This window comes from Pipistrellus kuhlii, unplaced genomic scaffold (assembly GCF_014108245.1).
Source record: "Pipistrellus kuhlii isolate mPipKuh1 unplaced genomic scaffold, mPipKuh1.p scaffold_m20_p_5, whole genome shotgun sequence".
Classification (NCBI taxonomy): Eukaryota; Metazoa; Chordata; class Mammalia; order Chiroptera; family Vespertilionidae; genus Pipistrellus; species Pipistrellus kuhlii.
The window spans coordinates 83365641-83390204 of record NW_023425551.1 but is presented as its reverse complement, the minus strand read 5'-3'; the positions used below and the strand labels follow the sequence as shown (position 1 = coordinate 83390204).

Sequence of the window (24564 nt, the reverse complement as noted above, 5' to 3'; positions counted from 1 at the left end):
ACCCACATTTCGAGCCCCCTTTGTGTAATTACAACACTAGATTTTCATTCTGTATTTTATTACTGAAATACATGTCCTGCCAATCTATCCCACCCCACCCCACCCCACCCCACGATAAAAACCTCACCCAGATCCCCATCCTTCCCTGCACCCCAGGCAGGCCTGCGCAAGTCTCCAGCGTTCACTGCCCACTGGACGGAGTGTGTCCCTTGGGTAGCCAAGGGAAACCACCGGGGCCTTTGGGGGGGGGGGGGGGCAGAGGGAGCCCGAAGGAGCTTATTTGAGGGCCTTGGCCACTTGCTCATAGGCCAGCTCAATCTCCTCGTCGTCGGGACAGGTGGAGGCGAACTCTTCGCGCGCATAGGCATTGCGCAAGTACCGGTGCACGCCACGGAAGGCCTCGGGGATGGAGAATCCGCGGTACTTCTTACACACCACCTGGGCGAGAGGAGCAAACTCAGCCTCAGGGAGCCAGAGTGGCAGCGCCTGTGCTCTTCCCCTCCCCCAGCCTTCTTGACCAGGCGTTGTCTCCACTCGCATGCTTCTTTCCTCTGATTCCTCCCTGCCACGTGAGTCCTCTTCTCCAAGTGGCATTCTTAGCTCTTTGCTGTGGTACCCTGACTTCCCTTTCCTCTCTCCTTCCTGATAACCAGCCCCTTTCAGACCAATTCCAATGGCACTACTTTTCTGCTCTTGGTTTTACTGAGCTCTAATTCACAAACGATTACATTTTTCTCTTGAAATTTCCACAGCCACTTTTCTCTTGGTTTCATTTGGGGCAAGGACCAATCATCACACAGCTTTGCCTTCCAGAGTTCAATGCGCGCTCTGTGGCAGACTAACCTCGGGCCCAGACTCCACAAACCAAAGCCACGGCTCCAGGCTGTGGCAAAAGATGGGAACCAACGGTTTTCACCTTTCACAAGCAACAGTCTTGTCGGGAGTGACCGCTGAGAAGGAAGGGGTGGCATCTGCTATTGGTGGCAATCTACAGGAACTGCCCCAAGAAAGGAAGGCCTTTGGACGGTGGGCTCGGGAGCCACCCCAGCCGCTCTCCCCCCTCCCGCCGCGGCCACCCACCTGCACGATGTGGAGCTTGGGCAGCAGGTTGCAGTCAGCCAGAGTGAGCTCGTTTCCATCCAGAAACTTCCTCTGAGAGACACCCTCGTCCTCAGCACTGGTCTCATCCACTTCCTCGGGGAGCGGGGCTGCCAGGTAGTTGTCTAACACTTTCAGGGCCTTCAGGAGCCCCTTCTCCAGGTCTGCACAAGAGAGGGCATTGGCAAGAGCGCCAGATAATTGACACAGAAGGTTCTGGGGCGGGTTGCGGTGAGAGGGTGAATACTAATGCTGAGGCCAGTCCAAATTAACAATAGCTAATGTATTAGCTTTCTGCTACTGTAAGCACTTTATATACAAACTCATTTAATTCTCACATCAACCCACAAAACAGGAATTGCTGTCCTCATTTTACAGATCTGGAAATAGGTTTATAGAGAGGGTAAATGAATTGCCCAAAGTCATCCAGCGAATAGGATCTGTACTCAGGTAATCTGGATCTAGAGTTACTGTTGTTTCCGTTTGTTTGTTCTTTTTTAATATATTTTATTGATTTCCGAGAGGAAGAGAGAGAGAGAGAGAGATAGAAACATCAATGATGGGAGAAAATCATTGATTGGCTGCCTCCTGCACCCTCTACACTGGAGATCAAGCCCACAACCCGAGCATATGCACTAGACCAGAATCGAACCCGGGACCCTTCAGTGTAACACTCTATTCATTGAGACAAACAGCTAGGACTAGAGTCACTGTCCTTAAGCACAACCATGTCTGCCAGAAAACAAGCCAGCAGCCAAGCCAACCCAATTAACAACCCCAGGCGAGAAGAGGTGGGGAAATGAGAGATGCTCCAGAGCCATGGTCAATGAGAATGCAAGGAGAGGGGTGTAAGCCAACGTCTCCCTTGACGCTGAGGTCTGAGTTTCTAGGCGCCCAAAGGCCTCCCATCCCCTGGGTCTTCTCGAACCTTCTGAACCCAGCCTCAGGCCCACAGGACTCACTGTCATTGAGCGCTGGGTTTGAGTTCTTGATGTAGGCAGAAAACTTGGCAAATATGTCCAGGCCAGCTGTGTTTGATTCGGGGTTCAGAGCTGCCAGCTTGGGGTACCTGAGAGCCAATGGGAGAAATAAAAAATCTTCCTGGGAGGAACCCCAGCTCCCCTGCCTCAGCCCCTAAGAAACCATCTGGTATTTTTATTTTATTTATTTGTTTATTTTTTAATATATTTTATTGATTTTTCACAGAGAGGAAGAGAGAGGGATGGAGAGTTAGAAACATCGATGAGAGAGAATCATCGACCAGCTGCCTCTTACACCCCCCACTGGGGATGTGCCCGCAACCAAGGTACATGCCCTTGACCGGAATCGAACCCGGGACCTTTCAGTCCGCAGGCCGACGCTCTATCCACTGAGCCAAACCGGTGCCGGCCCATCTGGTATTTTTAAATCTTCACCCCAAGGAGTGAGGATATTTTTCCCGTTGACTTTCAGAGAGAATGGAAGGGAGGGGGAAGGGGCAGAAAGAGAGAGAGAGAAAAGAAACATCTATCTGAGAGAGACACATCCATTAGTACCTCCTGCTCACCAGGGATTGAACCTGCAACCCAGGTGCATGCCCTTGACTAGGAATCGAACCTGGTTCTCGGCTGACACTCTAACCCACATGTGTCAAACACAAGGCCCGTGGGCCAAATCCGTCCCGCCAGGCCTTGCAATGTGGCCCGCACCGCGCTGTCATCACTGCACTCCACTGCGTTTCCATCACAATGACAGTTTATGACTGTTCAGTAAACCATTCGGCCTAAACGATTTAGGCTGAATTTTAGATTTTGGCCCCTTCTCTGATTGAGTTCGACACCCCTACTCTAACCGCTGAGTAAGCGGCCAGGGCGCCATCTGGTTTCTATTTCTTCAGAGCCTCCCAGCTCCCACCCCCCTCCAATGTACCCCACTACCTGGGAGGACACAGCACTGCCTCCAGAAACTCCTCGATCTTGTTGGTGTCCGTGTGCACCTCGGTGCCATACAGCAGGAAAGGGAGCTGCCCCCCTGGGCACAGCTTCTGTACTGTCTCGGTTCGCCTGAGGAGAGAGAGGCAAGCATCGGGACAGGGAAGGGGGTCAGAGAGAAGCAGAAGAAGGAGATGGGGGATGTGGGAAGAGAAAGGGGCTCTTGGTAGGAGAAAGTTCCGGATGGAGGACTCGGTGACTGGGTGTGTGTGTTTTATGTGTGAGCAAAGGGTGTTCAGAGGAACAGACGGGGGCCTACCTCTTGGTGTCAACGGTGGTGACGTTGAAGGTGACGCCCTTGAGCCAGAGCACCATGAACAGTCTCTGGGAGAAGGGGCAGTTCCCGATCTTGGCTCCATCACTGCCAGCCTGCAAAGCAAGCCCCACCTCCACTTAGGCCTGGTGTACCCACCCAACCTAGGCCATTCTGGGCATATCCTATTCCCAGACACACACACACACACACACACACACGGCTCTCCAGAACTGGGCTCTCCACCCTGGCCTCGGTCAAGTCTGGAGCAGATCAGCGGAAACATTTTGTACAAAGGTTGGCTTCTGGTCTTCCAAATACTGAAGTACAGGCGAGAGGTGGGCAGAGGGATGGTGTGGAGAAATGAAAGGATCTGGCCCCCGGAGAGGGAAGACTGGCGGTATGTAGCTTAGCTGCTTCTCTCCAAGTCCTTCACACACACAACTCATATGCTCAGAGCAGCCCACGCAGCGGCCCCCGAGAGGGACTGTGAGAGGCCAGAGACTAGGCCAGCGGCCTGGGTGGGGCTGAAGAGCCTGAGGAGAGGGGCGGGCGGGGCCGCCAGCAGAGCTGTTCCCTCCCCCTCCGCCCGCTGTTTCTGGGCGGCTGCGCGGGGAGAGGGGCTCCCAGCCTCGCCCTAGAGATGTAGGGGCTGCTCTCTCATTGGCACGTGGTGACCTCATCCCCCCAGGGACACCTCCCCCTAGGCTCCTGATGATTCACTCATCGGTGTCTCCAGCCCCAGCAGCTTCCTTCCTGCCAAGGAGGGGGGCAGGGCCCGTGAGGCGGAGGGCCAGTGGCAAGGCCACCTGCCCCTTCCCGCACTGCCTGCTGCGCCTCCCCGCACAGCCCTCTGGCCGCAGACAACCCTCCTCTGGCAGCGCCCAGGCCAGTCTCTGCAGCACACACTCACCCGCGGCAAAAACAGCCCTCGAGGCGAGGGTGAGAGGAGGGGACCACGCCCGCCCAGCACTGCCCCCAGTGCGGACGGGAATGGCCGGGAGAAGTAAAGCCTAAAGCCAGGGAGAAAGGCAGGAACACAAAGACAAGACGAACAAAAGGGGGGAAGGAGAGAAAGGAAGCAGGAAGGGGAGGGGGCGGGGAGAACAGGCAAACAGAAGCCGGAGTCCGCCAGGGGAAGGAGGGCGAGGAGATGAGGTCCGGAGAGGGGAGAGGCCGGCCCTAGGGGAAGGGAGCAGGGTGGGAACCGAACGGTGAAGGCCTTGGCCTGCAGGTGTAGCTGCTGTTTTTTAATTGGTTTGAGAGAGAGAGAGAGAGAGAGAGAGGGAGAGGAAACGGGAAGGGGTGGTGGAAATATCGATGTGCTGTTCCACTTACTTATTCATTCATTGGTGGGTTCCTGTATGTGCCCTGACCGTGATCGAACCTGCAACCTGCAACCTTGGTGTATCCGGACAACTCTAACCGACTGAGCACCTGGCAGGCTGGCCTGCGGTTCTGATACCCGAACGCTATGGGCCCGCGTCTCCTCATCCACACCCAGCACAGAGGAGAGCTGGGCAATTCTTTCTCTCCTGCCTCACAGCCTCTAGGGGTGTCGAACTCAATCAGAGAAGGGGCCAAAATCTAAAATCCAGCCTAAATCGCGGACCGAATGGTTTACTGAACAGTCATAAACTGTCATTGTGATGGAAACGCAGCGGAGTGCAGTGATGACAGCGCGGTGCGGGCCACATTGCAAGGCCTGGCGGGACAGATTTGGCCCGCAGGCCTTGTGTTTGACACATGTGCACCCAAGCCTAGCCAGCCTCCCCCTCTCTGATCTCACCCAGTGGAGGTAGCGAGGTAGCCACAGCGGAGCTCTCATCCCCTCCCTTCCTCTCATCCCCAGTCCTCGGCCCTTCTCCACCACCACGCCCCCCCTCCACCACCGCCCCCCCACCAGCCCTTCTCCACCATCCCCCCTTCTCCACCATCCCCCTCGCCCTTCTCCACCATCCCCCCTTCTCCACCATCCCCCCTTCTCCACCATCCCCCCTTCTCCACCGCCCCCCCAGCGCAGCTTCCTGCATTCCACTCCACTCCCGTCCTTCCACCCCTTCCCAAAGGACCGCTCCCAGGTCTCCCTACTGATAGATCCTACCACACCCATTCACACTCACTCACTCTCACACACACACACACCCACTCACACTCTCACACATACACACTCACACACTCATACACACACCCACTCACCCCACACACCCACTCAACCCCACACACACACTCACACTCACACATACACACACTCAAACACACACACACTCATACTCACCCACTCACACTCACTCTCAGACACACACACTCTCACACATACACACACTCATACACACACCCACTCACCCCACACACACACCCACTCACCCCACACACACACCCACTCACCCCACACATACTCACACTCACTCTCACACATACACACACACTCATACAAGCACCCACTCACCCCCCAACACACACACACACACACACACACACACACACACACACTCACTTCTCCAGGTCTCCCCGCCCCTCGCCCTCCTGAGGCCGCCGGCCCTCCACAGCCCCTCCCCTCCCCTCCCCTCCTCCGTCCTTCCCCGGCCTGCCCCCCAGGACCCCTTCTCTGCCCTGTGGTCCTGCGGCCGAGGGCAACCTGCACTTTTACCAGCTTCCCAGGTGGAGCCTAGGACTCTTTCTCCGCCACGTCAGTGTCCCCGGAGCCAGCCCCGGGGCCGCAGGGGCCGGGGCCGGGGCCGGGGCCGCGGCGGGGGACCGGGGCCGGGGCGGAGCGGGCCCAGGGCGGAGGCCGGGGCTCACCTTCACGAACAGCTCGACCTGCGGCTGCTCCTCGGCCATGGCTGCGCCGACCAGGAAGCGCCGTCCGCGGGGCGGGGCGGGGCGGGCCCCGGAGGCCGGGCCGGCGCCCCTCGCGGCTCCGGGCGGCGCTCCCACTCGCCGCCCCCGGCCGCCGCCTCAGCCTCCCGCCCTCCCTCCCTCGTTCCTTCCCTCCCGCCTTCCGTCCGTCCGTCCGTCCGCCCGCCTGGGGCTGAGTCACGGGCCGCCGGGCCGGGAGGGGCGCGATGGCGGGCCCGGGGCGGGGGCCTCCCTCCTCCGCCAGCCCCCCGAACGCGGGCCCGTCTCCCGGCTTCATCAGGCAGGGCCCCCCTCCGCCCTCCGAAAGCCGGCACCCACAGGGGGCACCCACAGGGAGGGCACCCACAGGGGGCACCCACAGGGAGGGCACCCACAGGCGGGCACCCACAGGCGGGCACCGCGAGGCCCCGGTGCCCCCAGGGAGACGTTAGCACCGGCGCCCGTCGTTTATCCCTCTCCCTGAGCTCCTTCCCCATTCAGTCCGGTTCCAGGTGGAGAGAAGTGGTGCGAGGCAGGGCAGGGGAGGGGGCACCCAGCCCTGTGCTGGGACCCACCGAGGCCGAGCCGCACCCCTGGGGAGGCCTGCTCCCCTGAAGCCCCTCGGCTCCAATGCCGCCACTCCTGCCCCCAACGGGCCCTTCCTGTGCCCTCCGCCCTCTCACTGACTGGCTGCTTGGAGGGGGGGTGAAAGGGGAGGTGGTTTTGGCCCCAGGAATCCTGGGGGATGGGGGCAGAGGGGTAGCCGGCCTTTCCGGGTAAGAAGGAAGAGCAGCCAGAGCAGGTGGAGGAGCGGAGGCTTGGGGGCACAGATGAGTAAGGGCTGAGGGAGAGTGGCCCTTGCCCTCCCAGTCGCCTGGGTGTTGGAGGTCTGTAAACTGTGACCTCTGAAACGCCCCAAAACAGGTACTCCAAACTGGTGTTTTCCAGCCCCTGCATCTGACTCCATCTACCATCCCTCTTTCTTCCTCGCTTCCTCTGCCTAACAAGACCTACAGCTCCAGGAAAACTCGCTGGAGTGCTAGGACACAGGAGCAAAGCAAAGCTTGAGACTTGAGAACACGGAGGAACTTGGGGCAGGAGCGAGGCGGGGTGACAGGGCTGCCGGAGGCCAGCAGTTAGTGGTTTCCTCTCCTGCTTCCTCTTCTGTGGGTTTGCGCCTTGCGGGGGGATGGGGGTAATGTTTCCTCCCAGGATGTTTGTTCCTTTGCGTTGTAACATCCTATAAGGAGGTAGGATGATTCCTCAGAAAGGGGTTCCTTCCATGGTAACCCTCAAACCTTGCAGCTGAGGGAGGTCACAGAGCCCTATTCTCAGGTCCTCTTTTGCTCTAGCTTGTCCTGTGCCCCAGAGAAGCTGCCCCTCAAGCAAGTGGGGCCAGCCCTGAACTCAAGCAGGTTTGGCAACTTCTCCCCGCCTCTTTTCTTTCCTACGCTTTACAGCTAGAGCTGCCTTGATCATCAATATTGACTTTAGCTGTTGGCATGGCTAGCCACAGGTATTTTTGCCTTAATCTCCCAGATGACAGGTGTTGCTGCCCTCTCCTGGTCCCATCCAGCAATGCCCCAAACCTCTTCACAGGTCCCCCATTTCATCTGCTTGCCCCCGATTTCTCCTGTCGCAGTATCTCCCCTTTCCTTTTCTGGGCAGGTTTTTCTTTCCACTCTCTCCCGGTCCTGGGCTCGGTAAACCAGTCCCTAATCTCTTCCCACCCCAGATCGGAAGGTGTGTCCCTCCCAGACACTCAGACACGCCTCACAGCCTTCTCCAGGTTTCCATAGTTCCGTTGCTCAACAGTTTGCAAAGGGTAACCATTAACTTGCCCTTAACTAGCTTCCCCACCTATCTCGATAGAGGGGATTCTCCAGTCACCGACTAGCAGAGCCAGGTTACCCCACCATCTTTCCTAACGTCTTGGGTGGGATTTCTCAATCGCAGGGTACCTAGGACAAAGCTGAGAGGAATATGTATCTTAAGAGGTCTGTTTTTTTCTTTTATTTTTAAGTATATTTTATCGATTTTTTACAGAGAGGAAGAGAGAAGGGGGAGAGAGAGAGAACTAGAAACATCGATGAGAGAGAAACATCAATCAGCTGCCTCCTGCACATCCCCTACTGGGTATGTGCCTGCAACCAAGATACATGCCCTTGACCGGAATCGAACCTGGGACTACGCAGGCCGATGCTCTATCCACTGAGCCAAACCGGTTTCGGCTGGGGTCTGTCTCTTAAAGGTATGCATTTATTTCTGTTCACAATCTCCTTGCTTCTCCTATACTCACACACACTCAAAAGTTAGCTTCATGGAGCTCAGACTTAATTATGTTCATTACTGTGAGTCCACCACCCAGAGCAGACACTATATAGTTGCTGTAGGAATGAATGACACTTCTCTGTCCTCACGGGGTGTGTATGCACAGGGGTTGGGCATGTCCCCAAAGGAGCGTAGGTGTTCTTCAGGTCTACTCTGTCAGAATTGGGTGCAATTCCAACGCTTTCACGTCGGGGTGGGGTGAGCCTGAAATTATAAATTAGGCCCTGTAGTGGCCCCGTGGGGTGTTCATACACTGTACCCAGGAAATCGGCAGAGGAGGGCTGAGATACGAGTCTCACTTAATTTCTGCTTGTTTATTTATAACACTCACATAGCTCTTACCACGTTTGCCGGGCACTGTTCTAAGCTCTTTATAAATAAACCAAGAGTAACAAATATTAACTTAGAGTTGTTGACACAGTTGAATTACTGCCGCTTATCTCCACTCTCCGGAAAAAAGAATGCGTCTCTGGCCTTTTAAAGTCGTTCTCCCAGACTCCCCGCCCCGGCCAAGCCCCCAGAACAGTTCCCCAGGGGAGGACTGCAGCGCGGCTTCCGGCCCCTCCAGGCTCCACCCCGCGGTAATCGGCTCCCGGAAACCCTGGGGCGGAGGCCCAGGGGCTGAGCGACGGCCGAGGGCGGGAAGTTTGAACATCCTGGCACCACGCGCTTAAGAACTGGCCAATCAGCGTCCAGATTTCTTAGCGACCGCGCCCCCGAAACCCCCCTCCCCCCGCCGCTGGCTCTTCAGGCCGGACCCGAGTCTCTGACCAATAGCGGCCAGGGGGTGGGGCCTGTGCGCGCGCACCCGCCCGGGCGCCCGCGCGCTCCTCCTGCAGGCTCTCGGCTGGAGGTGACTCGGTCTCGCGCACGTCCAGGTCCCGGTGACAGAAAAGGCGGGAAAACTCGCAAGTTGTCCGCCTGTGGGGCGGGGAAGCCTAGAGCGGGGCCCGCGGCCTCGGGGGCGCGGTTGGCGGGGCGGGAGCGGAGGCTGGCACCGCCCGCCCACACGGCCCGCAGACGTCTCCATCCCAGAGCAACCTCGGCGTGACAGAAATGTGGGTGGGCGAGGATCCACAGACGGTCCGTCCTGGAAGTACCGAGAGCCCCCTCGAATGCCCCACAGATGGCGAAAATAAAGCGCCCTCTCCCTCGCCTCAGACTTCCCTGTGCCCTGGCGCCCGCCTCGCCCTGAACTGCCTTCGTTGTTCGCAGCGCAGAGCTCCGTGCCCATGGCCTCGGCGGGGGCGACCGCCGGCGGGATGCGGCAGGGGCCGGGAGCCGGGGCGGCCGCCGCCAGCTTCCCCAGCCCGGCCCCCGCGCCGGGCCCCGCGGGGCCGGAGGACGACGCGGAGGAGCCGGCGGAGGTCTCTGGGGCGCGAGGCGGGGCAGCGGGGCGAGGGGGCGGGAGGCGGGAGCGGCCGGGGCGTCGGGCTTAGAACGGGGCGGGGAGGGCGGGCAGCCGCACACGCACCCAGCGGGGCCCTCCCCCGGAGGGCTGAGGAGCGGTGACAGTTAAAGGAGGCCCTGCGCCAGGAGGGGTTCCCACGCCGCCTCCCTGTTTCCTGAAGACCCACCTGTGCGTGCTGTGGGGCGCGGGCTGCCTGGGCATGGCCTACTACGACACCAGTGACGCCGCCATCCACTTCATGCCGGACGCGCCGGACCTGGAGAGCCTGCAGCTGCTGCAGAGAGGTGGGCCCCGCCTCCGCCCGCCCGGCGTCTCGCGGGTGCTCACCGACTCAATCGGTTTTATTACTTGACTTCCAGAGGAAGGTCTGTTGTTTTTAAGACTCTATTTCATGATTCAACAGATATTTATTGGGTGTCTGCAAGGTGTCAGGTGCTGGAGATACGGTCCTGGGCAGACCAGCCATGTCTGTCCTCTTGGGTGGGTTTATACTCCAGTGACCATCTCCAAGCACCCTCTCCCTCCCACCACCTCCCCAGGCCGCTGCCCTCTCCTCTCCCAGTTCTCACGCCTGGCTCCCCACGAGGCTCCCAATGTGCTGGGTACTCCCTACTCAGAGGAAATGCGTTTGAGATGGGGAGGGAGGCAGCAAGGAGGCTGTGGGTTTCCTTCTGGTAAAGAGATGAAGACTAACTCATTCGGTCTGCATTCTGCTTCCAAGTTCTGGATGAAATCAACCCCCGGTCTGTTGTTACCAGTGCCAAACAGGATGAGAATATGACTCGGTTTCTGGGGAAGCTTGGTAAGGACTGGGCAAAGTATGGAATCTTACAGGAGATTTAAGGGCCTTGGAGGGAGGTGGAGTCAGGGTGAAAGAGAAGGTGGGACAGAGGCAGAAAGACTGGAATGTACAGGCTAATGGCCCTTTTTTTGTTTCCCTCACAGCCTCCCAGGAACACGGAGAGCCCAAGAGACCTGAAATCATATTTTTGCCAAGTGTGGATTTCGGTATCTCCTTTTGCTTTGCTCATTTCCGCATCCCAGTTTCCCAACCCTTTCTCCTAATTCCACCCCATCGTCAGAGGTCTCTCCTCAGCCTTATCTCATCCTGAACCTTTGTGTCCTCCAAGCGCCATGACCAGTCTCCTCAGGATCGCTCCTGCTCCCTACCTTTAATAACTGCACTTCCTATGAAACCTCCACGTAGGTGTGTTTAGGAATGCAGGCCTCCCCTGAGAAGAGAGTGGTGACACTATTTGGAATTGGAATTCCCCCCTTTAAGCTAAAGCATTTGTTGGGGTGGCAGGGGAAGCTATTGCCTCAGCGACCTTGATGATCCATAAGGCACTTCCATAACCTCCCCAGATTTGCAAAAAAGATAGGAATGTTCTATCCTAATTAGATGTTAACACATTAGTCTTATATGATCTTTTTCACCAAAAATTCCCAATTCCAGACAGATATCTTTCTTAGGCTGTGATTTCAAGCCAAACATCTTTTTTCTTAATATATATATATATAATTGATTTTTTACAGAGAAGAAGGGAGAGGGACAGAGAGTTAGAAACATCGATGAGAGAGAGACATTGATCAGCTGCCTCCTGCACATCCCCAACTGGGGATGTGCCAGCAACCAAGGTACATACCCTTGACCGGAATTGAACCTGGGACCCCTTAGTCCACAGGCCAATGTTCTATCCACTGAGCCAAACTGGTTTCGGCAAGCCAAACATCTTTATATTTTATATAGATAATTAGACCAAGGGTCTGAAAATTTGGTTCTTGTGTCAGTTTTCCGTTAACAATTTGCCTGTGTAAACTTGACAAATCAGATCATCTGTCGTCTATTTTCTTTCTTAAAATAGAGGAGAAAATTGGATTACAAGACCTTTCTCTTTACAAAATAGGTCTGGAGATAAGCAAACAACGCCTCCTTTCTGGAAGCTACTCTTTTATCCCAGACTCCATGACCACCACTGAGAAAATTCTCTTCCTCTCCTCCATAATTCCCTTCGACTGCCTTCTCATGGTGAGATGGGTCCTGGGAAGTCAGGGCTGGGATGCCACAGGTTGGAGAAAGGCAAAAGCACTCAGTCCTTGGGTTGAGTCCTGGGAGTTTCTAGCCCAGCCCTGGAAAATAATAGTTTTCCCTGGTATTGTCCAGCCTTCAAGACATTGGGATTTACCCAGCTCCACCCTTTTAAAAAAAGTTGTCCATTGATTTCAGAGAAAGGAAGAGAGAGAAACATTAATGATGAGAATCATTGATCAGCTGCCTCCCACCTCCCACTGGGGGTCCAGCCCAACCTGGGCATGTGCCCTGACCAGGAATCTCACCAGTGATCTCCTGGGTCATGGGTCACTGCTCAACCACTGAGCCACACTGGTCGGGCCCCCAGCTCTGCTCTTGATCCTCTCTCAGGTTCGAGCACTTGGAGGGCTGCTCAAGTTCCTGGGTCGAAGAAGAATCGGGGTTGAACTGGAGGACTATAATGTCAGCGTTCCCATCCTGGGCTTTAAGAAATTTGTGTTGTAGGTGATTTACCCTAACCTCAGCCAAAGTAAGATGGGAAGTCTGACCAGTAACAGGGTGGGGTGGGAGGTGGTGATGGGGGGCAGTGACCTATCAGCTAAAGTGCTCTAGGACACACTGGAGCACCTGAGGGGATGTGGAGCTCGGGACAAGCCTGAGACAGTGTCCTGGAAGGTGGGCCAAAGGGGATGAAACTGAGAAATGAACTCTGACCTCATACCCCAGCACCTTCCCTTCTGTTTATTTTTTGCTCTCAGGACCCATCTAGTGAGCATAGATCAAGATACTTACAGGTAAGGAGGTGGAGGCAGGCTGTATCTCTGGGAAGGGAGAAGGGTTAGGCTTAATGCTCTAATAATCCTAATGAGGCTCCAGTTATTTATTAATTTTTTAATATATTTTATTGATTTTTTACAGAAAGGAAGAGAAGAGAGATAGAAAGTTAGAAACATCGATGATAGAGTATCATCGATCAGCTGCCTCTTGCACACACCCCCTACCCGCAACCAAGGTACATGCCCTTGACCGGAATCGAACCTGGGACCTTTCAGTCCACAGGTCCATGCTCTATCCACTGAGCCAAACCGGTCTCGGCTGTCTTTCCCTTTCTTTTCCAGTCTCTGAAAATCAATGAAAAAATATACTTGGGTGAGGATTTAAAAAAAAAAATAATGCAGAACTCCCCCATTTCTCCCTGACAGTGTTCTGCAGATATTTAAGAGTGAGGCGCACCCCTCAGTGTACAAAGTGGCCAGTGGACTGAAGGAGGGGCTCAGCCTTTTTGGTATGTGTGTCCCATCCCTCATCCCACACTACAGAAGCCTTCCAGAAAAGCAGCTACCTCCAAAGATGTGTGCCAGCCCCTCTTCCCACTTCATTCCCATTGCCAGATGCCTCTTATACTCCAACCCAACATTCTTATCCTTTTTGTACCCTTCCTGAACTTGGGCACCTCCCCTCACCCTGTAGTTACCCAATGTCATTAGCATATCTCTTACTTTACCAATTCCAGTTTATTCCTTAGGTTTGTATGAATGTCTCCACTAGCTGTGTACCTGTCTGGGAACTTGGGAGGCCCTCTGTATAGAGGAGAGTTAGTAACTATGAATTGCCCATATTTGATTTGCATTGAGTCTTTATCAGTTGTTTCTGACTTTAGGGTGTATTGGGGACATCGCCCCAAGTATCCACCTACTTTCACTATGCATATATCAGTGGGTTGTGTCTAATGTTTACACATATGTATTCGACTCTTTGTGAGTCTAGCTATGCTTGCTCTGCCCCTTTTTTTTTTTGGCTGGGTGTTCCCTCTCCTAAGCCCATGTAAGGTAATACTGGCTCAGACTTGTGGCCAGCTGCTGACTTCGGCTGCCTTTGTGTCCGGCATCTGGGAAATGCCCCCCAGGCCAGCCTGCCCAACATTGGAATCTCTGATCCCGTGCCTCAGCTTAGACACAGCAACACATTCCTTTCCCTGTCCCCTCACCTCCACAGGAATTCTCAACAGATGCCGCTGTAAGTGGGGAGAGAAGCTGCTCAGGTGAGTGGGACTGGTACTCGTGCTATAAGCTAATGCATGCAGTCTGCACACATACACACCACCCATGTAGTAGTAATAAAAACAACTGCCCTTTCTGTAGTGCTGACTAAACGCATTTAACCCGTACAATGACCCCACGTGGTAGCTAGTATCATCATTTTACAGTGTCAGCACAGATAAGCATATACTCATTAATGAGCCTGTGACTTGGACACATAGAAGCAGCAGAAACACAATCACAAAACCCTAATGTATACATGGTAATATTTTTAATTATGAAAACCACCCTTCAATTAGAGTTATTCTCTGATAACTCTCAAATTTGTGTGTCTAGTTCAGAGCTCCGTATGTAGAATGCTAATTACATATCATTGCTATCTGCAATTTCCACAGGCAGCTCAAACTCCGAGCATCCAAATCGACACCCCTGGTCCTGTTCCTCTTCCTGCATTCCGGATTCTGGGTGATAGCACTGCTGGCAGTATAGCTTCCCACGCTCTGACTCCTGGATCGATGCTTCTCCCTCAGCCTCCATGTTTAATCATTCGCTAGGGCTGTTGTTCCTAGCCTCCCATGTCTTGGCCATTCCTTTCTCCCTCTTTCCACTGCTCTAATTCTGGCTATCATTTCTAAATGGGAGCATTGCATATGCCTCCAAATGGGCATCTCTGCCTCTACTCTGTTATTTTTCCCAGTCTATCTCTTATTCTAAAATACGGTTAATTCAAATCAGAGATTTGAGCATGTCACTCCACTTTTTAAAAAACCTTAGGTAGAAAAAGAACAGGAGGCTTCCTCATTACCTGCAGGATGAAGATTAGCCTCTTTAGCAGTATCATGCTCAGGACTCCTTCCATTCACCCCAAGTTTCATTAATAGGCTTACCTTCCCATCACCCCTCCTTACTTCCTGGATTCAGCCTATGTTCCAGTCATTTAGGGCCTCTGGCCATCCTGGAACTACATCATGCCTGTGTTTATACTGTTCCTTCTGGAAAGCCCCTGTTCTATTACCAAACTCTTACTTCAAGGTGCAACCCAACTGTCACCTTTTCGTGAAGCTTTCATAGGCCCTTGTAAGGAGACGGACATTCCCCTTCCTGTAGTGCTTGTTTACATTTCCTACTTGCATATGGAATTAGTCATCTGTGAATTTGCTGGCCCTTGTACTGTGAACTCTGTGCAGTGGCCATTCCTGCTACCTCAGTGCCAGCCACGTGGCCCTGCCCTCAGTAGCACTCAGTGAGTAAGCACAATGCATAGATGCAAGCATACAGGTGGCATCATCTCTAAAAACTCAGCAGAACCCTTTGCTAGCCTACAGGTGCACACTCTTCCCCACCACACCCACCTGCAATGTGTGTCTTTTGAATGTTAATTTAGGATAATTTCCAGATAATTGGAGGGTGATATAATCTCAACCAGGGAAGAGAAGGAAAGAATTCTCAATGGAGAAGAGAACTGAATTAAAGCTGGGAAGGAATGCAGATTATCCAGATAAGATTCCGCAGGGCATGGAATCATGACCCAAATGATGAACTATGGGCCCAGCTGGCCTAAAGCTGGACAGGACACCAGGAAATTAAGTAAATGTCAAGTATGCTCTAAAAAGCACTCTTAGTACTCCAGAGACCTGAGTTTGAGTCCCAGCTTTACTTCTTCCTAGCAGTATGACTTTGGATAAGTTGCTTATGCTGAAGGGCCTCATTTCCTCACCTGTAAAATGAGGAAGCTTGGCTTGGTTAAAGTCTCCTGGCACGAGCAGTAAAAACCCATATGTTTTACATGAAGGTTAGCTTGGTGAACTCATGTGCGCTCTAAGGTGGGGAAAGACATTCATAGACTGGCTACACTGCCCTGGGTGGATCAGCCTTTTGTGGTCAATGAGCAGAGGTACCTAAAACCCACCCTCGAATCCAACTGAGTCCTCCACTTTAGTCTAACCTGGGGTGTTCTAACCCAGGGTAACTGGCATAGACCACAGTGTGACATACACATCCTCCGACCCAAGTGTCCCACACATCTCATATAAAACTAGAGGCCTGGTGCACGAAATTTTTGCAAAAGTAGGCCTTCCTCCCTGCTGTCGGCACTGGCTTCCCTCACAGCCCTGATTTTCTTCAGAAAGTCGTCTGGACTAATTAGCATATTACACTTTTATTATTATAGACTAGAGACCCAGTACATGGAATTTGTGCATGGGTAGAGTCCCTAGCAGCTGCCAGCAAGGACCTCTCCTTGCACCCACTTTGGCCTGGTGCTGTCCGCTCACCTGCCCCACCATTCTGCCGTGGTCCTGCTGCCATCAAAACCCATCAGGCTGGCAGCACCTCCACTGCCATCTGCTGCCAGCGTCACATTGCAGACTCCTGCCATGTTCTGTGCTGCCCCCTGTTGGTCAGTGCACATCTGACTCCCAATTGGTTGAACTCCCACCCGTAGGGACAATTTGCATATTAGCCTTTTATTATATAGGATAATGGCTTGCTCTAATGTAGAAAAGAATCTGTGGGCTCACAGTCCTTTTAGAATCTCACACTTTTCATAGCTGTAGGGAGATAGGGACACTCAGAACTGGATAAACTAGATGAGACATTTATTTCTGTACACTAACTTAATTAGTAGTAAGTACCTCAGATACATAAAATGTATAAATATTAATATTATAAACTGTGTTTCTACCAGTCAATCTAAAAATTAGTGTTATTGAAGCCCCTTAGATGTCCCTCCCCAACCCTCTATTCTCTGTAGAGAAGACTATTATCATGAATTGAGGACTTAAATCATTACACATGGGACAATTATATACTTAAACAGGAAAAGACGCATGCTTGTACTATTACACCAGAGACACTTTCACAGCTATACAAACTCATTCATATTTACCCTCTCCTACTCAGCCACCAAGAAAAATGGATTGCTGTCATACAGATGCTTCAAGACACCACCCTCCCTCTAAAATATTGACAAGCTCTATCACATACCCACATGGGATGACACACATGATTATATCCATCAAAACTGATACACAGTTGTGCTCATATCCAGAGAGATTCAGTAGGTGCATGTAAGCACCCCTGCATAGATACAATACTGTATTGCCACAATTGTCAGGGACCTGCAAACACACTTTTTCACAAATTGAGATCATGACAATGCTGAGAACAGATGTAATTTCAGGTTTTCTCACCCCAACCTTGCTTCCAGGCTGTGGTTCACACGTCCCACTCATGACCTGGGGGAACTAAATTCTCGTCTGGACGTCATTCAGTTTTTCCTGCTACCCCAGAACCTGGACATGGCTCAGATGCTACATCGGTTGCTGGGTCACATCAAGAACGTGCCTGTGAGCCCAGGGTTGGGGGCAAGGAGGTGGGGAAGGAAGTTGAGGCTTCCTGAGGGGCATTAGAGTGGGATAGGGAAAACAGTTGTTGTCCCCTGTCTGACTGTCCTTATCTGACTGTAGCTGATTCTGAAACGCATGAAGTTGTCCCACACCAAGGTCAGCGACTGGCAGGTTCTGTACAAGGTAGGACCTTGAATCCTAGAAGTTCAGGTTAATTCCCTCAGCTGTGTTTTAGACTCTCTGTACTATGGTTATCTTGTCCAACTTTATCCCAACACTATTTTTAAGCTTGTATTGTAGATATTGTCCAAAATATTTGTTTTTAATCTTCACCAGACTATATATATAATTTTTTTTTTTTTTTTTTTTTACTGATTTTAGAGAAAGGGAAAGGGAGAAAGAAACATTGATGTATGAGAGAAACATGAATTGGTTGTCTCCCGTACACACCCCCACGGGGATCCAACCCACAACCTAGGTATGTGTCCTGACTCAGAATCAAACCAGCAACCTTTCAGTACATGAGATGACACTCCAACCAACTGAGCCACATCGGCCAGGACTGTTCAAAAAATTTAGAGAGAATAATAAAATGAACCCTCATGTATCCACCTTGCAGCTTCAGCACTTAGTTCATGTATATTTTCTCCCACTTTCCACTTCCTGGATTATTTATTTTGAAGCAATTTCCAGCTATCATATCATTTTACCCATAAATGTTTAAATATGATTTCTAAAAGAAAATAATTTTTGAGAAAAAATAACTACTGCCCTGGCTGGTATGACTTAGTGGTTGGATTGTTGGCCAGCACACAGAAGGGTTGCAAGTCCAATTCCTGGTGAAGGGCACATCCTGGGTTGCAGATTCGATTCAAGGCCCCAATTGGGGTGCATGTTGGAAGCAACCTATTGATGTGTCTCTCACATCAATGTTTCTCTCTTTCTCTTTCCTTTCCCCTCTCTTCTTTCCTCTCTCTCTAAAATAAATAAAAACATTTTAAAAATAAAATTTAAAAAGGATTTTCCTTTTAAAAAATCAGTGGAAAAAATACCTTGAGGGAGGATTAACAAAATTTTTTTTAAAGAATAACTACCATTATCTTACCTAAAATTAACAATTATTTAATATCACCAACTATCTAATGTCTAAATATCTAATTATTTCTTAAATGTCATCATTTTAAAAATTAGTTTGTTTAATTAGAACCAAATATGTAGGCTCTGTAGCGCAATGGATAGCGCATTGGACTTCTAGAACCAAATATGTTCAACATATGGCAATGGGGTGATGTCCCCTTTAAGTCTCTTATATGGGTTTTTTCTTCTCTTTCTCTCTGTCTTTCTCTGTGTCTTTGTGTATCTGTCTCTTCTCTCTGTTCGTTCTCTCTCTCTCTCTCTCTTTCTCTCATTTTCATTTTTACAAGTTATTTGTTGAAGAAGCTGAGTCATTTGTCCTATAGAGCTTCCCTTAGCCTGGGTTTTGCTGATTATAATCCATAGGTGATTTTGACATGTTTCTGTCTCTCCTAGAATATCTTTTTTTTTAAATATATATATATATATATATATATATATATATATATATGTATTTTTTTTTTATTGTTTGGTTAATCCTCAAAGGATATTTCTCCCCCATTAATTTTTAGAGAGTGGAAGGGAGGAGTAGAGATAGATAGAAACATCGATCCACTGCCTTCTGCACTGTCCCCACTGGGGATTGAGCCCACAACCCGGGCATGTGCCCAGACCAGGAATGAAATCAGGAATCAGCGACCTTTTGGTACATGGGTCAATGCTTAACCACTGAACCACACCATCCAGATGCAAAGTGGTTATTTTAATTCTCTCATTCTTTATTTATGAGCCAGAATGTTTCCTTAAAGAAATCCTTCCTCTCGCCGAAACCGGTTTGGCTCGGTGGATAGAGCGTCGGCCTGCCACTGGAGGGTCCTGCCTGGGTTCGATTCCGGTCAAGGGCATGTGGGCACATCCCCAGTGGGGAGGGTGCAGGAGGCAGCTGAACGATGATTCTCTCTCATTGATGTTTCTAACTCTCTATCCCTCTCCCTTTCTCTCTGAAGAAATTAATAATATATATATATATATATATATATATAAAAATATATATATATATATATATATATATATATATAAAAGAAAGAAAAGAAAAGAAACCTTCCTCTTGTCTGCTCTTTGGTTACCCATGATACAGTTCATATCACAGAAAGTTGCCTGACTTTTTTCTCTGCCTTTATTTGCCAGCTGTCATCTTAGTAAACTTGTCCCTAAATCAGCCCCGGTAGCCAATGAGTTTGTTGTTGTTGTTGTTGTTTTAGTATCATTATGAACTCATAGATTTACACATGCTTCAGTCCACTGCATTTTTAATCTTTTTTTTTTTTGCATTTTGATTCGTCTGTGTTGGAAAGCAGCTAACACTTTGTATGTGGCTGTGCAAAAATAGTCATTCAATATTCTGTCACCCTGTTACTTCACCAGCAAGTCTAATTTTCTGAAAACACCAAGGTTAGCCTGAGGTTACTTCAGGTTTTCCGTCCGTCAAGGAGACCTGGAATAACAATCCTCAGATCACCTACAGGGTTCCCGAGCGGCTGTGAGATCTGCAGCCACCTGCGGCTCTTCCTCCTCAGCTGGGATCTGCATTTTTAATCTTATACGTGTTCACATTATTCTGTCTTTTGCTGATGGGAGCTTCTTGAAGTTGGCTTCTGAGTCCTTTAAACAGTTCTGGTAGATTTTTATTTTTTTTTTATTTTTATTTTTTAAAATATATTTTATTGTTTTTGTACAGAGAGGAAGGGAGAGAGATAGAGAGCTAGAAACATCGATGAGAGAGAGTCATCGATCAGCTGCCTTTTGCACACCCCGCACTGGGGATATGCCCGCAACCAAGGTACATGCCCTTGACTGGAATCGAACCCGGGTCCCTTCAGTCCCCAAGCCGACGTTCTATCCATTGAGCCAAATTGGTTTCAGCAGTTCTGGTAGATTTTTTAAAAATATATATGTTTGTATTGATTTCAGACAGAAAGGGAGAGAGAGAGAGAGAGAGAGAAACATCAATGATGAGAGAGAATTATTGATCAGTTGCCTCTTGCACACCCCTACTGGGGGTTGAGCCCACAACACAGGCATGTGCCCTTGATCAGAATAGAACCTGGGACTCCTGTCTGTAGGCTGACGCTCTATCCACTGAGCCAAACCGGCTAGGGCAACTCTGGTAGATTTTGATAGTTTCCCTGCTCTCTGGTTTGACAAGGTTCATAATTTACATCTCCTGATCTGACCTGGAACCAGACATTTCTCCAAGGAGCCCTGGTTCTTTTTAGTGAGAGTGTTATTTCTGTACCACAGTCTGCAGACTAGAGGGTGCTCATCGTGTTTTGTTATTGCTTCTAGATCTTTTCTACGAACAGAACTTTAAAAACAATAAAATGCATGATAAATTAGCACTAATACCACCATTTTAAACCTGGAACCACAGTATTCTTAACTTGTATATTCCTTTACTGTACTTATCTTTTCAATATTTTCTTCTTCCATATTGGAAATTCTGGTTCTGAGTAACACTAGGAATTATAAAATTACAATATCATTTGCTTTTTCCTACATTATATCCATAACAATCTTATGGAAATATCAGTACTACTACCAAGTTATTATTATTGAAAACTTCAGATATAGATATATATTATTTCAGAGAGGGAGATATAGAAACATCAATGATGAGAATATATTGTATATATATTAATATATATAATAATTATTTCAGAGAGGGAAAGAGAGAGAAATATCAGTGATGAGAGAGGATCATTGATTGGCTGCCTCCTTCACGCCCCCTACTGAGGATTGAGCCAGAAACCTGGGCATATGCCCTCTGCTGGAATTGAACTCGGGACCCTTCTGTCCCCAGGTCAACGCTCTATCCACTGAGCCAAAATGGCCAGGGCTGTTAAGATGTTTTTGAGGGGAGAGAGGGAAGTCCTTTTTGTCCCCACTAGGGATATACAAATCACTGTATTTTACACACTTGGAAAAGTTCCAGTCTGTGTGGTTATGCCACTATATGGACATACATATTTATGTTCCTTTGTTTCATTCTGTTTTGTTTTTTTAAAAATATATTTTATTGATTTTTTACAGAGAGGAGGAGAGAGGGATAGAGAGCTAGAAACGTTGATGAGAGAGAAACATCGACCAGCTGCCTCTTGCACACCCCCTACTGGGGATGTGCCCGCAACCAATATACATGCCCTTGACCGGAATCGAACCCGGGACCTTTCAGTCTGCAGACCGACGCTCTACCACTGAGCCAAACCGGTTTTGGCTCATTCTGTTTTTAAAAAAATATATATTTTATTGACTTTTTACAGAGATGAAGGGAGAGGGATAGAAAGTTAGAAACATTAATGAGAGAGAAACATCGATTAGCTGCCTCCTGCACACCCCCCACTGGGGATGTGCCCACAACCAAAGTACATGCCCTTGATCGGAATCAAACCTGGGACCCTTCAGTCCACAGACCGACGCTGTATTCACTGAGCCACACCAGTTTTGACTTTATTATTATTATTATTATTATTAGGAATTTCTTTTAAATTTTTAATTTAATTATAGAATTATGTAAAATATTTACATAATTCCAAAGTCAAATCTCCCAAAGATATAATCAACTAATTCTAGCTTCTATCCCGACCCCTCTTGCCACCTTCAGATCATCTTTTCTTTTTCTTTTTTAAAGATTTTTAAAAATATTTTTTATTTTTTATTTATTTATTTATTTATTTAAAACATATTTTATTGATTTTCCACCGAGAGTAAGGGAGAGGGACAGAGAGCTAGAAACGTCGATGAGAGAGAAACATCGACCAGCTGCCTCTTGCACACCCCACACTGGGGATGTGCCCACAACCAATGTACATGCCCCTGACCGGAATCAAACCTGGGACCTTTCCGTCCGCAGACCAACGCTCTACCACTGAGCCAAACCAGTTTCGGCATTTTTTATTGATTTCATAGAGGAAGAAGAAGAGAGAGATAGAAACATCAATTATGAGAGAATCATTGATCGGCTGCCTTCCTGCATGCCTCACACTGGGGTTTGAGACCAACCGGGGGAAATGTCCAACCAGGAATCATACCGTGACCTCCTGGTTCATAGGTGGATGCTCAGCCAGGGGACTCCACCGAGCCACACCAGCCAGGTAATGATCTTTTCTTTTTAAAAATATGTCTTGCCCTGGCCGGGTAGCTCAGTTGGTTAGAGCATCGTCCTGATTCACTTCGGTTGCGACTTTGATCCCTGGTCAGGGCACATACCAGATCAACCAATGAATGCATAAGTGGGACAAGAAATCATTGTTGTTTCTCTCCCTTTCTTCCTCTCTCTCTCCTTTTTGCCTTCTCTCTCTCAAAAATAAATAAATATTCCATGGACACAGGCAATAGTGCAGTGAAGGCCTGGAAAGGGGCAGCAGTGGAGTGGAGGTGGCCAATGGGACATTTGTAATACTTTCCACATTAAAGACATAGCCTGGGCCAGTGTACTCAGTGATTAGAGCGTTGGCCTGCAAACCAAAGGGTTGCAGGTTTGACTCCCTGTTAAGGGCATGTACCTGGATTGCAGATTCCATCTCGTAACAGGTTGGGATGCAGGAGACAACCAATCAATAGTCTATCTCACAGCAATGTTTGTCTCTCCCTCCTCACATCCACTCTCTCTAAAAAAAAAATGGAAAAAATATCCTTGGTGAAAATTAACTAAACAAATAAATTTAAAAGTAAATCAATAAAAATTTTAAAAAATGTATCTTCTCCCCGAGACTGTAAGCTCATGTGGACAGGGACCACATTGTGGTTGTCTTTTTACTTCAGTGTTCAGTGCCTTGCCTGGCACATTTTCTCTCTGTCTTTGTTATTGTGTTTTTCCTCGTTGATCTTTGTTCTCAGTTCATCCTTGTCCTCTCTCCTCAGCCAGGGCTGGTGGGGCCACCATCCTCTGTCCATTTCTCCTACAGACTGTGTACAGTGCCCTGGGCCTGCGGGATGCTTGTCGCTCGCTGCCCCAGGCCATCCAGCTCTTTCGGGACATTGCCCAAGAGTTCTCTGATGACTTGCACCACATCGCCAGCCTCATCGGCAAAGTGGTGAGTAGAAGGAAAAAGGCCAAGCCCCTGGGGAACTAGGGGCAAGAGATATGCTTGGAAGATGGGGAAGCCTGGGAGGCACTGAGGTCAGCTGATGACCAATAGTTGGAGTGGTGAGAGAAGGTGGCAGAACATCAGGCATGTGCTTGGAAGGGGAGGGTTAAATCAGGGGCTGCAGGGAGAATTGGAGCCCCGCTGGGGAAGAGCAACAGGACAGAGATGGTGCTGGCTGATAAGCAGCTGGACTTCTTGCCTCCACAGGTAGACTTTGAGGGCAGTCTCGCTGCAAATCGCTTCACAGTCCTCCCCAACATAGATCCTGAAATCGATGAGAGTGAGTATTGTGTGTGGGGATGGGCCTGTGAGCCCTGAACACAAGCCTGCACCATGATGAGACGCTGCCACTACAGCAGCATAATCGTGGCGGCCAGGCAGGAACCTTCCTGTCGATATCCAAGTGTCTCCCCCCCAGAGAAACGAAGGCTGGTGGGACTTCCCGGTTTCCTCACTGAGGTCGCTCGGAAGGAGCTGGAGAATCTGGACTGCCGCATTCCTTCCTGCAGCGTCATCTACATCCCTCTGGTGAGGGTGTGCCTCTGGGGGCTTTGGGGGAGATGGGAGCTTATGAAGGACACATTAATAGATAAGGAAACTTCTGGAGAAGTTTGAAGAACATGAACACCGTGTGGTGGCTCTAGCCCCTGAGGGGAGCCCTGGAGGTCTGGGGGAGCAAGTGCCCAGTACATCACGCTCTGCTTTATCTTTTATGCTCTCCAGATCGGCTTCCTTCTTTCTATTCCCCGCCTGCCTTCCATGGTGGAGGCCAGTGACTTTGAGATCGAGGGACTGGACTTCATGGTAAGACCCTTGACCTCTGTAGGGAGGTGATAAGGAAAATGAATCAGCAGCTGCCAGGAGGCCTAGCCCTATCGGCACTGCCCAATATGGGATCTCTCTTCTGTCCTTTTACTTTCATCTTTATTAGCTCCGAGATGCAGGAGAAAGAAGTCGGGTGGGGGCCTGCAGACGGGGTTATAAATGTGGGAGATGCAAAGCCCACAGCTTGAGCCCCTTACCC

At 50.2% G+C, this 24564-nt stretch overlaps 3 protein-coding genes across 8 annotated transcripts in view; 1 reads left to right on the top strand and 2 right to left on the bottom strand.

Moving 5' to 3' along the window:
• Positions 1-41: 41 nt before the first annotated feature.
• Positions 42-6248, bottom strand: CLIC1 (chloride intracellular channel 1). 2 transcript variants are annotated; one of them, XM_036413960.2, is made up of 6 exons: positions 6124-6237; positions 3328-3437; positions 3015-3140; positions 2061-2167; positions 1081-1262; positions 42-438 (listed from the first exon to the last, which is right to left on the bottom strand). In XM_036413960.2, exons 1-6 carry the CDS (start codon positions 6160-6162, stop codon positions 277-279), a joined length of 726 nt encoding a protein of 241 aa, XP_036269853.1. In that variant the 5' UTR covers positions 6163-6237; the 3' UTR covers positions 42-276. The 2 variants fall into 2 exon arrangements, with proteins under 2 accessions (XP_036269853.1, XP_045428869.1); XM_045572913.1 differs by lacking the exon at positions 42-438 and adding an exon at positions 647-950 and having other exon boundaries at positions 6124-6248.
• Positions 6249-8344: 2096 nt separating this feature from the next.
• The window catches only part of MSH5 (mutS homolog 5), a 19367-nt gene continuing 3147 nt past the window's right edge, over positions 8345-24564 (top strand). Inside the window, exons 1-15 of one of the 5 annotated variants that reach the window (XM_045572859.1) lie at positions 8345-9857; positions 10062-10185; positions 10623-10703; positions 10847-10909; positions 11809-11930; positions 12324-12433; positions 12692-12727; positions 13136-13218; positions 13929-13974; positions 17181-17319; positions 17440-17502; positions 23358-23486; positions 23748-23820; positions 23959-24068; positions 24264-24344. In XM_045572859.1, coding sequence (XP_045428815.1) covers positions 9723-9857; positions 10062-10185; positions 10623-10703; positions 10847-10909; positions 11809-11930; positions 12324-12433; positions 12692-12727; positions 13136-13218; positions 13929-13974; positions 17181-17319; positions 17440-17502; positions 23358-23486; positions 23748-23820; positions 23959-24068; positions 24264-24344 — 1395 coding nt within the window. In that variant the 5' untranslated portion in view covers positions 8345-9722. Of the gene's footprint in view, positions 9858-10061; positions 10267-10622; positions 10704-10846; positions 11109-11808; positions 11931-12323; positions 12434-12691; positions 12728-13135; positions 13219-13928; positions 13975-17180; positions 17320-17439; positions 17503-23357; positions 23487-23747; positions 23821-23958; positions 24069-24263; positions 24345-24564 lie in introns of those variants that run through there. The other 4 variants (XM_045572858.1, XM_036413944.2, XM_045572860.1 and 1 more) reach the window with 4 other exon arrangements.
• VWA7 (von Willebrand factor A domain containing 7) overlaps positions 24231-24564 on the bottom strand; it is a 14484-nt gene continuing 14150 nt past the window's right edge. Inside the window, exon 16 of the mRNA XM_045572857.1 lies at positions 24231-24360. Coding sequence (XP_045428813.1) covers positions 24340-24360 — 21 coding nt within the window. The 3' untranslated portion in view covers positions 24231-24339. The remainder of the gene's footprint in view (positions 24361-24564) is intronic.